General features: G+C 53.7%; 1 protein-coding gene across 2 annotated transcripts; it reads right to left on the reverse strand.

Moving 5' to 3' along the window:
• Positions 1-1,437: 1,437 nt before the first annotated feature.
• On the reverse strand, positions 1,438-12,363 carry LOC138814112 (radial spoke head protein 6 homolog A-like). Of its 2 annotated transcripts, none has more exons than XM_070003004.1 (6): positions 11,764-12,363; positions 8,591-8,828; positions 7,257-8,015; positions 6,155-6,299; positions 5,161-5,278; positions 1,438-1,746 (listed from the first exon to the last, which is right to left on the reverse strand). In XM_070003004.1, exons 1-6 carry the CDS (start codon positions 12,297-12,299, stop codon positions 1,632-1,634), a joined length of 1,911 nt encoding a protein of 636 aa, XP_069859105.1. In that variant the 5' UTR covers positions 12,300-12,363; the 3' UTR covers positions 1,438-1,631. The 2 variants fall into 2 exon arrangements, with proteins under 2 accessions (XP_069859105.1, XP_069859095.1); XM_070002994.1 differs by having other exon boundaries at positions 1,438-1,817.
• Positions 12,364-12,392: the final 29 nt, after the last annotated feature.

Here is a 12,392-nt window from a genome sequence, read left to right on the forward strand (position 1 = left end):
AACATGTGTCCAAGCTGACCTTGAATGCATGATTCTCCTACATCCACCTCCTAAGTAGCTGGGATTACAGATGTGATTGCTGTCACCACACCTGGCTCTAAAATGTTATACAGAAGTTAACTTTTTTCTCTCTCTCTATCTCATGGTACTGGGATTTGGTCTCAGGGCCTCGTACTCTTATCACTTGAGCTATGCCTTCAGGCCAGAGTTTTGTTGGTGAATTGGAGATATAGTCAGTCTCATGGGCTTTCCGACCTTGGCTGGCTTTGAACCACAATTCTCAGATCTCAGCCTCCTGAGTAGCTAGGCATACGGGTATGTGCCACTGCCTGCCTAGCTTTCACCCTAATTTCCTCTCTCACTACTAACCCATCACTTCCTGCCTCTTTGAGGTTTGAGAAGTTATTCCCTTACATCTCATCATATCCTTTGGGCCTTGGGCTTTTGCACATGCAGTCTTATTCTGTTCTTGGTCTTTTAATAATTAATTTTGAGCCCAAGTATGATAGAGTATACCTGGAGTCCTGGCAGTCTGAAGGGTGAGGCAGGAGGAACTCATCTTTGAGGCCAGCCTGGACTACACAGCAAGACCCTGTTTCAAAAAACAAACAAACAAACCGAAAACATAAAAAAAAAAGTTTTGTCCACATCTTGCAATTTGGCACTCTTTTTTTTTTTTTTTTTTTTTTTTTTGTCGGTTGTGAGGCTTGAACTCTAGGCCTGGGCGCTGTCCCTCAGTTCTTCAGCTCAAGGCTAGCGCTCTACCATTTGAGCCACAGCGTCACTTCTGGCTTTTTCTGCTTATGTGGTGCTGAGGAATTGAACTCATCGCCTCATGCATGCGAGGCAAGCACTCTACCACTGAGCTACCTTCCCAGCCCCCATATCTTGCAATTTGGATTCCCCTGTCTGGGTTTAAATCTGTCCTGAGAAGGCAGAAGTAGAGAAGATACCTCATCCCTTCTGTGTCCCCCAGACCAGGCCTAGGCAGACAGGAAGTGCTTTCACAATTGTTTAGTGGCCGGGCATGGTGGTATACACCTGTCATCCCAGCACTGGGGAGACTGAGAGGCAGGAAGATGGTGAATTGGAGGCTGGCCTTGTTTGATGGCTAAATGGAGAAATGAAATATATGGAGGCTGGGAAGGTGGCTTAGTGGTAGAGCGCTTGCCTCCCATGCATGAGGCCCTGGGTTCGATTCCTCAGCACCACATAAGCAGAAAAAGCCAGAAGTGGCACTGTGGCTCAAGTGGTAGAGCGCTAGCCTTGAGCTGAAGAGCTGAGGGACAGCGCCCAGGCCCAGAGTTCAGGCCCCACGACCAACAAGAATGAAAAAATCCTGCCTGTGGCCCAGGCAGAGCCCACCAGCCCTGCATCTGGGTCAACAAATGTGAACCAAGCAATGACCCCAGCCTCCATGACACAAGGGGACATTTTATTAAGAATAACAGACCTGTCTTTTTCTATCCCTGCCCTCCAGGGGCAAAACACAAATGAACAAGGAAAGTACCATGGGCACTGGGGTATGGGTAAAGGGACCATTGCTGTCTGCCTGCCTGCAGAATGGGGCCGGAGAGCCTCAGTCCTCCACATCCTCATCCTCCTCCTCCTCCTCGTCCTCCTCCTCCTCCTCAGCCGCCGCCAGGGCCTGCTCCTGAGCGGCCTTCAGCGCCTGCTCCTCCTCCACCGTGGGGTCGCTCATCTCCATGATCTCGGGGCCGCTGGGGTATTCCTGCTGGATGGGGGCTGGCAGGGCAGGGTTGAAGTTCTCAGGGCTGTACTTGTGACCCCAGCCGATGTACAGGTTCTCAAACTTCCTATAGGGGCAGCGAGACACCGAGATATTTCTTTTAAGGGTGAGATGAAATCTGGGCCAAACGTGGCTACCAAGCCACCAGCAGTTTGGGGAACTGTACCCACTCAGCGTCTCTGTTCACTGTCCATTCTACCGAGACTTAGCCAGAACCTGTGCCACACAGGCCAGCCCACAGCAACAGTGCCCAGAAAGCCATGCGGCTGGCGTGGTGAATTCAGAATCCTACTTCATGTCCTCATTTTACGAGGGACTTCTTTAACCCAGTGATTCTTTATGGAGTGTGTGGTTTGTCACAACATTTGTGAATCTCTCCAATTTCCTTCTCTCATTGATCTTTCTCTCTCCCTCCACTCCCCCCCCCCCTTTTTCTTTTAGATAGAGTCTCACTATGTAGCCTCAGCTGGCCTCAATCTGTGACCCTTCTGCCTCGGCCTCCCATGTAGCTGGGATTCCAGGTATATCTCACTTACGCATGAATGCCTATCTTTTTTGTTTTGTGCTGGTTCTGTGGCTTGAACTCTAGGCCTGGGCACTGTCCTTGAGCTTCTTTTGCTTAAGACTAGCACTCTAACACTTGAGCCACAGTGCCACTTCTGGATTTTTTTTTTTTTTCTGGTCATAGGGCTTGAACTCTGGGCCTGGACGTGGTCCCTCAGCTCTTCAGCTCAAGACTAGTACTCTACCACTTTTATCCATAGCACCGCTTCTGGTTTTCTGGTGATTTATTGGATACAAGAGTCTCATGGACTTTCCTGTCCCGGGCTGGATTTGAACCATGATCCTTAGAACTCAGCCTCTTGAGTAGCCAAGATTACAGGCATAAGCCACCAGTACCTGTCTGTCTGTCTGTCTGTCTGCCTGCCTGTCTCTCTCTCTCTCCTCTGTCTCTCTGTCTCTGTCTGTCTCTCTCTTTCTCCTTCCCTCTCATCCCAGACCAGCACTTACAGTATCTGATGATTTTGCTCATTGGCTGGTACTCTACCAATTGAGCCATGCCTCCAACCAATCTCTCTCTCTCTCTCTCTCTCTCTCTCTCTCTCTCTCTCTCTCTCTCTCTCTCTCTCTCTCTCTCCTTCTTCCTTTTCATACTAGGGATTGAACTCAAGGCCTCAGGCTTGAGAAGCAGGTGCTTTGCCACTTGTGTCCTTTTTTGCATTTTTGCACAGCTAGCTTGGACTCTGATCTACCTATTTCTGTTTCCCAGAATTACTGGGAGGCCTCAACCATTGGTTAAAATGAAGACCTTGTTTTTTGCCCCAGGTTTGCTTTGAATGTCAGTCTCTCATTCTTAGGATGACAGGCTTGTGCCACCGCTCCCAGCACTGTTAATTTCCAGCTTCATCTAGGCTGCTCAGAGGATGCAGTGTGCACACTCTCAAGCACTGAGTTTTCTGGGACTCACTTTATGATTCAGTCTGTAGCCCTTCCTCAAGTGTGCTCCATGAGTGTTTGAGCAGAATGTGTATTCTGCCGTTGTTAGGTGGAGTGCATTTCATTTCATTTTAGTTAATTTCCATTCTAAAAATAAAACTGATACTTCATTTGGTTATTGGAAAGCTCCCAAGCATGCCTGGAACAACTCAACTACATAAATCTACTTTTTGCCTTTCTCTTAATTGCTCTTGAGGCAGGGTGATCCAGTATAGCCCAGGCTGGCCTCCAATCTTCATCTTCCTACCTCTGCCACCTCAGCTCTGGGATCTCTAGTGTGTGCCACCGAGCTTGGCAAAAGTCAAGGATTTCTCATAAATATTTATCATTCAAATTGGGATGTGCATTGCCAGGCTCCAGTGGCTCATGCCTGTCATCCTAGCTACTCAGGAGGCTGAGATCATAGTTTGAAGGCAGCCCAGGCAGGAAAGTTTTTGAGACCCTGATCTCTAGTTAACTAGCAACAAGCTGGAAGTCGGGCTGTGGCTCAAGTGGTACAGCACCCACCTTGAGCAAAAAAAAAAAAAATCTAAGGGACAAAGTTGAGCAGTGATGGCTTATACCTGTCATCCTTGTTACTCAGGAGGCTGAGATCTGAGGATCACAGTTCAAAGCCAGCCTAGGAAGAAAAGTCTGTGAGACTCTCCAATTTAAAAAGCTGGAAGTGGGGGCTGGGAATGTGGCTTAGTGATAATTGTGCTTGTCTAGCATGCATGAAGCTCTGGGTTCGATTCCTCAGCAACACATAAACAGAAAAGGCCATTAGTGGTGCTGTGGCTCAAGTGGTAGAGCACTAGCCTTGAGCAGAGAGACTCAAGGACAGTGCTCATGTCCTGAGTTCAAGCTTCACGACTGGAAAAAAAATGTGGAAGTAGAGCTGTAGTTCAAGTGGTAGAGCACTAACATCCTTGAGCAATAAAGCTCAGGAATAGCACCCAGGCCTTGCGTTCAAAACCCAGGACTGGTATATATACACATACATGCAAAATCCAAGGATCAGCATACAGGTTCAGAGTTCAAGCCTTATTACTAACACAAACAACAACGATGATGATGATGATGATGATGATGATGATGATGATGATGATGATGATGATGATGATGATGATGATGATGATGATGATGGATGATGGATGATAATTCCCAAAACTGTGGTTAAAATGAAACTCCAGAACCTGGAATACAGGTCCCGATTCCCATAATTGGTTTACAAAAAGAAAAGGTTCACGCGCAGTGTGGTCACCCTGCCATCTGGTGGACAGAGCTGGTAATGCAGCCACCGGAGGACTCTGGGTCTAGGCTGAGCCCAAGGGCTCCCCATGGCGACCATCCAGATGACAATGTTTGCATTACTGGGAGAGGCAAATGCAGAGGTGGCTTCGGCTCATCAGTCTTTTGGGAGCAACTGGTGGGATCCTCGTGGTCTAGACTTTTGCCTCATGGGGGAAAGACCGTCCTAATACGAAGTACTGTTCAGAGACCAAGGGAGACTCCCCACAGAGGAGCTGCAGACAGGATGGCCTGACACCTGTGCTGTATGACCTTGAGACAGGCCCTTCCCCTCTCTGGCCCTCTGTTCCCTCCAAGGAACTCACAGCTTTGGTCTGGGATTTGCTGTTGTTTTATGACAGCCTTGCAATATAGCCCAGGCTGCTGTCAAAGCCTGAATCCTCCTGCTTGTACCTCTAGGGTGCTGGGATTACAGGAGTGCGTCACTGGGCCCTGTACCCTGCTCAGACTTGAGAATTCTTATTTTAGCCCCAGTGGAACCCTTGGGTAAGAGGGTCATTGCCTTGGGCCTCCTGAGGGGCTCTTTGTAATCCCTGCCCCTTTGGTGGGCTGCCTAGGAAATCCTCAGGGGCTTTTTTTTTCGGGGGGGGGTGAGGGTGGGGAGAGACAAGGACAAGACTTACTTGCCACTAGCATAGGCATAGGCCCCCGGCCAGAGATTGGAGCGGACCACGGCCACGGAGTACTGAGGGCAAAGGCTGCAGGAGAGGCGAGTAGTCCACGGTGACATATGCATGACCTCTGCAGGAGGCCAACAGAGAGGGACGGTGTGGCCAGGGGGTCCCCGCGCCCTGCCCAGTCCCCAGGGGAGGAGAGAAGGGAGGAGGATCAGAGAGCATGTGCAGAACTGTGACACCTGTCCGGCTTGATTCCCTGGCTCTGGACCCTTCCCCTGCTGAGGCCTCAAGTGCCTCACCTGAGCCTCAGTGACTGCACCCAGGAAATGGGGACAGTCACCTGCAAGGGGTGGGCATGAAGCCGGGTGACAAGGGCCCCAGCAGAGCCAGGCTTTGATGGTCAGGATTTTCCTCCCAGTGGGACCCTCAGTGGGGCACAGGGTGCTGAAGGCAGGGCCCAGGCTCTGCTCATAGAATTGCAATTCACTAACAGGTGTGGTTGGCTCACTCCTGTAAATCCTAGCTACTCAGGAGGCCGAGATCTGAGGATCACGGTTCAAACAAAGCCAGCCCGGGTAGGAAAGTCCGTGAGACTCTTATCTCCAATAAACCACCAGAAAACTGGAAGTGGCTCTGTGGCTCGAGTGGTAGAGCGCTTGCCTTGAGCTGAAGAGCTGAGGGACGGCACCCAGGCCCACGACCAACAAAAAACTTGGGGTTCATCCTCAGGTTCCTCAGACTCCCAGCCTCTCTCTCCTCTTCCCTCCATCTCAGTCACTTCCTGTCCATTCATCCAACCCCAGTTCAAGCTCACCTGGCCTGGGGGATGGGGGGGGTGAGTTGGGCTCTGAACTCCAGGAGCCCCTGAGGAAGTGGGCATCCCGGTGTCTGCATTGTAAGTGGCAGAGCCAATGAGGTGGGTTGGGTGGACCTCACAGATGACCCCTCTGTGTCCACCTCTTTCCCCAGCTACGGGAGCTGGTGCCCGGAGGAGGCTTACCAGCATCTTCCGAGAGTGGGGTCAGCAGTGGAGGCCCAACCTCCTGCTCCACCTCCTCCATGGCCTCATCCGCTTTCTCCTCCTCCTCCCCCAACTCCTCCTCCTCGTCTGTCTTCTGCAAAGGATTCACCCATGTGCAGCGGCCCTGGGGGCGGAACGGGCTCAGCAGGCCTGGGGGACAGACACATGGGCGACAGCACTGCCTGCCTTTGCTCTTCTGTGAAGTGGGGCGAGCAGGCGCCTCTTCCACTGGGCTGCTGGGTTTAGGGAGACCCTCAAGAGGCAAATAGTGTGTTTTGTTTTTTTTCTGTCTTGAAACACAATCCTCTTGCTTCGGCCTCTCAGGAGCTGGGATTATAGGTATATGTCAGCATGCAAGGATGGATGGATGGAAAAATGAATGGATGAATAGTGCCAGTATAAGATGGATGGGCAGAAGAATGGATGGGTGGATGGATAGATGGAAAGATGGATGATGTGGATGAGTGGATGAATGGAAGGATGAATGGATGGATGAAAGGATAGATGTATAGATGGACGGATGGATGGATGGAAGGGTGGAAAGATGAATGGATGAGTAGATGGATGGATGGGCAGAAGAATGGATGGGAGGCTGAATGATGTGGATGAGTGGATGAATGGAAGGATGGGTGGACAGAAGATGGATGAATGGGACAGATGAGTAGATGGGTGAATGGATAAATGGGTGGTGAGAAAGATGGATGATGTTTAGGATAGATGGGAATGACAGAAAGATGGATGGAAAGGAAGGAAGAAAGGTTGAAGGGATGATGGATGGAGGATGGATGGATGGGTAGATGCATAGATGGATGGGTGGATGGGTAGATAGATTGCCAGAAAGATGGATGGATGATGGAAAGGAGGATGGAGGATGGATGGGTCGATGGGCCGATGGGTAGACTGAGGATCAGATGAATGGGTGGATGGTGGCTGGATGGATAGATGGAACTGATGGGCGGATGGCAGAGAGGATGGGTGTGTATAACTCACTGGGGTGCCCAGCCCTGCTGTGGGGAGCCGGGATGGCGTGGGGTGGGTGGGGCTCCCTCCCCCCGCGGGGCCCGGGGCCCGCCCCGAGCACCTGCGGCAGGATGTGCTGGGTGTGGTGGACCCAGTTGGCCATGGAGTCCACGAGCTCGAGCACGGGGATGCCCTCGAAGTCGGGGTTCTCCTCGAAGGAGTCGCGTCCGGCGCCACCCTCCTCCTCCTCGTCACCCTCCTCCTCCCCAAACTGGTAGAAGCCGAGCGGGCTGATGTGCGTGGCGGCGGAGATGCGGGCGATCTGCGCGCGCAGGTAGTTGGCCTCGTTGCCCGGGAAGGGCGGGAAGCTGGTGACGGGCGCGTCCAGGTGGCCGGTGAAGAACTTCTTGATCCTGCGGGCCTGCACGATCTGCGCAGGCGTCACGTGCGGGAGCCGCGTCCACGCGCGGCCCGGCTCGCTGCACACGAAGTACAGGTACTTGTTGGCCCCAGTGCGGCTCTCCTCCTTGGGGACGGTGGGCGGCGGCTTCCACTGGGGCTTGGGGACCGTGTCCACCTCCTTCTCCTCGTCCTCCTCGCCCTCCTCCTCGTGCCCCTCCAGCGCCTCGCCCTCCAGCATCTCCTCCATCTCCTCCTCCTCGCCCTCCTCCTCGCCCTCCCGGAACTCCACCTCGGCCACCAGGTAGCTGCAGCTCAGCCCCAGGATCTTGCCCCAGAAGCGGCAGGTGTGGATGGGCTGCTGCTCCACCAGCTGCTTCAGCGCCAGGTAGATGCGGAAGCTCTCGTCGGCGCTCAGCCCCACGCCCGCTTGCTCGAAGTAGAAGGCCGTCTCCATGATGTTGGGCACCGGGGTCTCACCCTGCAAAAGAGGAAACGCGAGCTCCGTGAAGCACCGAGTTAAGGAACTTCAGCCGGGCCAGGTGACTCATACCTGGAATCCCAGCTACTGGGGAGGCGAAGAACAGAACGACGACAAAAGTTAGCAGCGAGCCTGGCGCAGGTGGCTCACACGTGTCAGCCTAACTACTCAGGGGGGCTGAGAGCCCGTCCATCCCCAAGGCCCCGCCCACACCGACCCCGCCCGCTCCAAGGGCCCGCCCACAAGGGCACCGCCCACCAAGGCCCCGTCCAACCCGGACAGCACATCACCAGGCCCCGCCCATCACCAGGCCCCGCCCATACATACCCCGCCCACTCCAAGGACACCGCCTACCACAGGTCCCGTCCAACCTGTACAGCACATCACCAGGCCCCGCCCATCACCAGGCCACGCCCACAAAGTACGGCCCACGCCAAGACCACGCCCAGCCCCACCCGCCCGTCCCAGGCCCCATACAACCCCAGCCCCGCCTGCCCTCAGGCCCCGCCCATCCCCAGACCCCTCCAATCCCTCCCGTCAGCCCCGTCTCAGGCCCCGCCCCCTGGCCCACTCACCACCTCTTCTTCCATCTCCTGCTCGCCCTCCCCGCCAGCGCTGGTCCGCAGGAACAGCGCCTTCTGCTTCTCCGCCATCTCGTAGGTGGGCTGCAGTTCAGGGTCGTCCCGCAGCGTGTCCAGTTTGGGGTGGAACCATTCCCACTGCGTGGTGCGGTTCAGAGATTCCAGGATGGACAGCGGGTCCTCCGGTCGCTCGTTGAGGATCTTGGTCAGCAGGTTCACCAGGTGTTCGTACCTGCCTCCCCGGAGGAGGGGAAGGTGAGGCTGCCGCCTGGCGCTTGGCCCTGGGGACCCTGGGAGGGACAGACAACCGCCCTGCCCCTGTAGTTGGCACCCTAATGATGAGGACAGTGGGCAGCACGTGAACGTGTCAGGCAGGGGGAGGCACGCAGGTGTCAGTGTGTAGTCTAGGCTGGCCACAAATCAGGTCATCCTTTTTTTTTTTTTTTTTTTTGCCAGTCCTGGGCTTGAACTCTAGGTCTGGGCACTGTCCCTCAGCTCTTCAGCTCAAGGCAAGCGCTCTACCACTTGAGCCACAATGCTACTTCTGGCTTTTTCTGCTTATGTGGTGCTGAGGAATCGAACCCAGGGCCTCATGCATGCAAGGCAAGCACTCTACCACTGAGCCACCTTCCCAGCCCCAGTCAGGTCATCCTTATTTGCTTTTTGTGCCAGTATTGAGGCTTGAACTGAGGGCCTGGGCGCTATCCCTTAGCCTTTTTTTTTTTTTTTTTTTTGCTCAAGGCTGGTGCTGTACCACCACTTGACTCACTGCTTCACCTCTAGCTTTTTGCTGGTTCATTGGAGATAAGAGTCTCATGGCCTCCAACCAGGATCCTCAGATCTCAGCTTCCTGAGTAGTCAGGATTACAGGCATGAGCCATGGGCACCAAGCAGAATGTCCTTTAATACTTTCTATTTAGACACACAGTGAGTCCAAACGAGGATACTCTTAGGAGGGGAACACAAAAGAGCAATGCTTAGATGTTTTCTCTGTTGCTGCTTTTGTTCTTTTTGTGTTATTTGTTCATTTGTGTGTCTTTGGGAGGGTGAGGGGGGCACAGACAAAAGGTGAACAAATGCAGCAGTGGTGCTCATTGGACACCATGTTGATAATGAACTGTAGGTATAAACTTGGGGTGGGGAGGGAAGGGAAAACCAGGGGAGCTCAAGGGAAGGGATAACATTGGAAATGTGGCTCAGTGGTAGAGTGCTTGCCTTGCATGCATGAGGCCCTGGGTTCGATTCCTCAGCACCACATAAGCGAAAAGAAAAAAAGTCAGAAGTGGTGCTGTGGCTCAAGTGGTAGAGTGCCAGCCTTGAGCAAAAAAACCTGAGACAGTGCCTATACCTCAAGTCGAAACCCCAGCACTAACCAAAAACCAAAATGAAACCACCACCCTTCTATTTAGCTATTCTGGAGGTCACAGCCAATGCGATATGGCAAGAAAAAGAAAAAGGGAAAAAAAATTGGAAAAGCAGGAGCAAAACTTCCTTGGCTTACAGGGAAGGTTGGAAGTGTGCAGAGGTCTTCAGGGAGGTGTGCCTGCTTGTTGGAGGAATGTGTGTGTGTGTGGGGTCAGTGTGGCTTCCATCCACTTATGCTGGACACTCGGGGCCGCGTGCAATCATAAACATCCCTTCTTTCCTGAGGAGGAAAGTTGAGGTTTCAGAGAGTTGAGTTCAGCACTCATACAAAAATGGGACCTTGGGGACCAAACTGGGGCAATTTCACAGGATACATATGCAAGAAACCTGCCATGTACAAAGTGCTTTGTGAACGATTCTTTCGTGTACCAGTTCTGGGGCTTGAACTCAGGACCTTGTCTTTATTCAACTTGCTGGTACTTTTACCACTTGAGCCACACCTTCAGCTCAGCTTTTTTGCTTGCTATTTTGGAGATGGAGTCCCCTGTGCGTATTTGGCCCAAGCTGGCTTTTGAACTGTGACCCTCAAGGCCTCAGCCTCCACAGCTGGGATTACAGGTGTGAGCCACCAGTGCCTGGTTGTGAGGTTTTGTTTTTTTTTTTGGATAGTCAGTCATGGGACTTGAACTCTGGGGCTGGGAGCTGTCCCTCAGCTCTTCAGCTCAAGGCTAGCACTTGAGCCACAGCATCCCTTCCAGTTTTCTGAGTGGTTTATTGGAAATAAGAGTCTCACAGTTTCTTGCCCAGGCTGGTTTTGAACCACAATTATCAGATCTCAGCCTCCTGAGAAGCTGGGGTTACAGGTGCAAGCCACCGGCATGGTGAGCAGTGTTGAGCATGGAGGACCCTCACTGAAGTTGGGAAGGGGAAGAAGAGGAAACACTGGCCAGGGAATTGCAAGAAGAGGCCGCGAAGCTCCCAGTAGTGAGGTTTTGTTGTGTTGCTAGAACACCAACAAGTCAATTCTGACAGGGTTCTGGGGTCTGAGGTAGGAGCAGTGAGTGACTAGAAATCAATTTTGGGGAATGGGTAGGGGATACCACCCAGTTATCTGGACAGGTTCTCCCCATACTGCACCCCCTCCTCCTGCCTTTTTTCCCTTAGTCCTTACTGTTGCCTTATTAATTATTATTGCTGTTGTTATTAGTGTGTATGTGTGCCAATCCTGGGACTTGAACTCAGGGCCTGGGTGCTGTCTGTCCTTGAGGGTTTTTTTTTTTTTTTTTGCTTGAGCCACAGCTCCATTTCTACCTCTTTGCTGGTTCATTGGAGACAGATGAGTCTTAAGACTTTCCTGCCAGACCTGGCTTTGAACAGCAACCCTCCATTCACTCCCCAAGAATGTTGAGCTGAGTACCTGATAGCAGCTCAGCGCTTCTGGCAAGTACCTTCTTCAAGCAGGGAAGTTTAGTGTATAAGTACAGGGTCTAGCCAGGCATGGTGGTGCACACCTGTAATCACAACACTTGGGAGACTGAGTCTAGAGGATTGTGAGTTTGAGGCCAGCCTTGGGCTACATAGTGAGATGATATGTTAAACAGAAAACTGCACAGGTCTTCAGGAGCCAAACTACCTGCTGCTGCTCTGTGGCTGTGTGATCTTGGATAAGAGACCCACCCTCTCTGGTTCGGACTGGTCTGCGGTGTCAGGGGCTGTGTGGCTGGAGGCTCTCGTCCCTGACTCTGGCTAAGATGCGAGGTGGGGGGAGGTGCCCCCCTCCCCGCAGACCCCTCCCCTCTCACAGGCTGAGGTCGCAGCTGGCGCTGGTCTGCAGCAGGTAGGCCTTGGCGTTCTGCACGGCCAGCTCGCGAGGCTCAGGCTCCGGCACGTCCCTGGTGAAGGACATGAAGGCCGGCTCCGAGGGCCCCAGCGTCGGGTCGTCCCTCAGGTAGGGCCCGTGCTGCGGGCTTTCTTCGAGGTCCTGGTCGTCGTCGGGGTACAGGTTGTACTGGGTGAGGAGGCCGACCCCCGGCTCCTGGTAAGGAGACTCCATGGGCTGGTAGAGGCCCGGGCTCATGGGGAGGCCGCTGGCGAACTCGGCTCCCTGGTAGGCGAGGGGCTGGTACTCGGGGGCGTAGCCCATGTCCATGCCTGGGTAGTCCAGGCCGCCCATACCTGCGTCCTCCCCCGGGTAGGCCTGGTACATGGGCATGCCGGCCTGGTACGCCGGGCCGCCCATCAGGTCCTGCTCATCCTCGCCGTATTCCTCGGCCTGCTCCCAGCTGCCTTGCTGCTGCCCAGGGGGCTGGGAGCCCCTCCGGGACGAGGGGTCCCCCATGCTTCCAGACCGGGAGGAAGCTCGCCGAGCGGAGCCGAGGATCGGCGGTGACCGGCGGTTACCGGGGCGCGGGGCTCGGGCGCGCGGGGGTCC

Source organism: Dipodomys merriami, unplaced genomic scaffold, assembly GCF_024711535.1.
Source record: "Dipodomys merriami isolate MVZ:Mamm:240054 unplaced genomic scaffold, mDipMer1.0.p SCAF_106, whole genome shotgun sequence".
In the NCBI taxonomy this organism is placed as follows: domain Eukaryota; kingdom Metazoa; phylum Chordata; class Mammalia; order Rodentia; family Heteromyidae; genus Dipodomys; species Dipodomys merriami.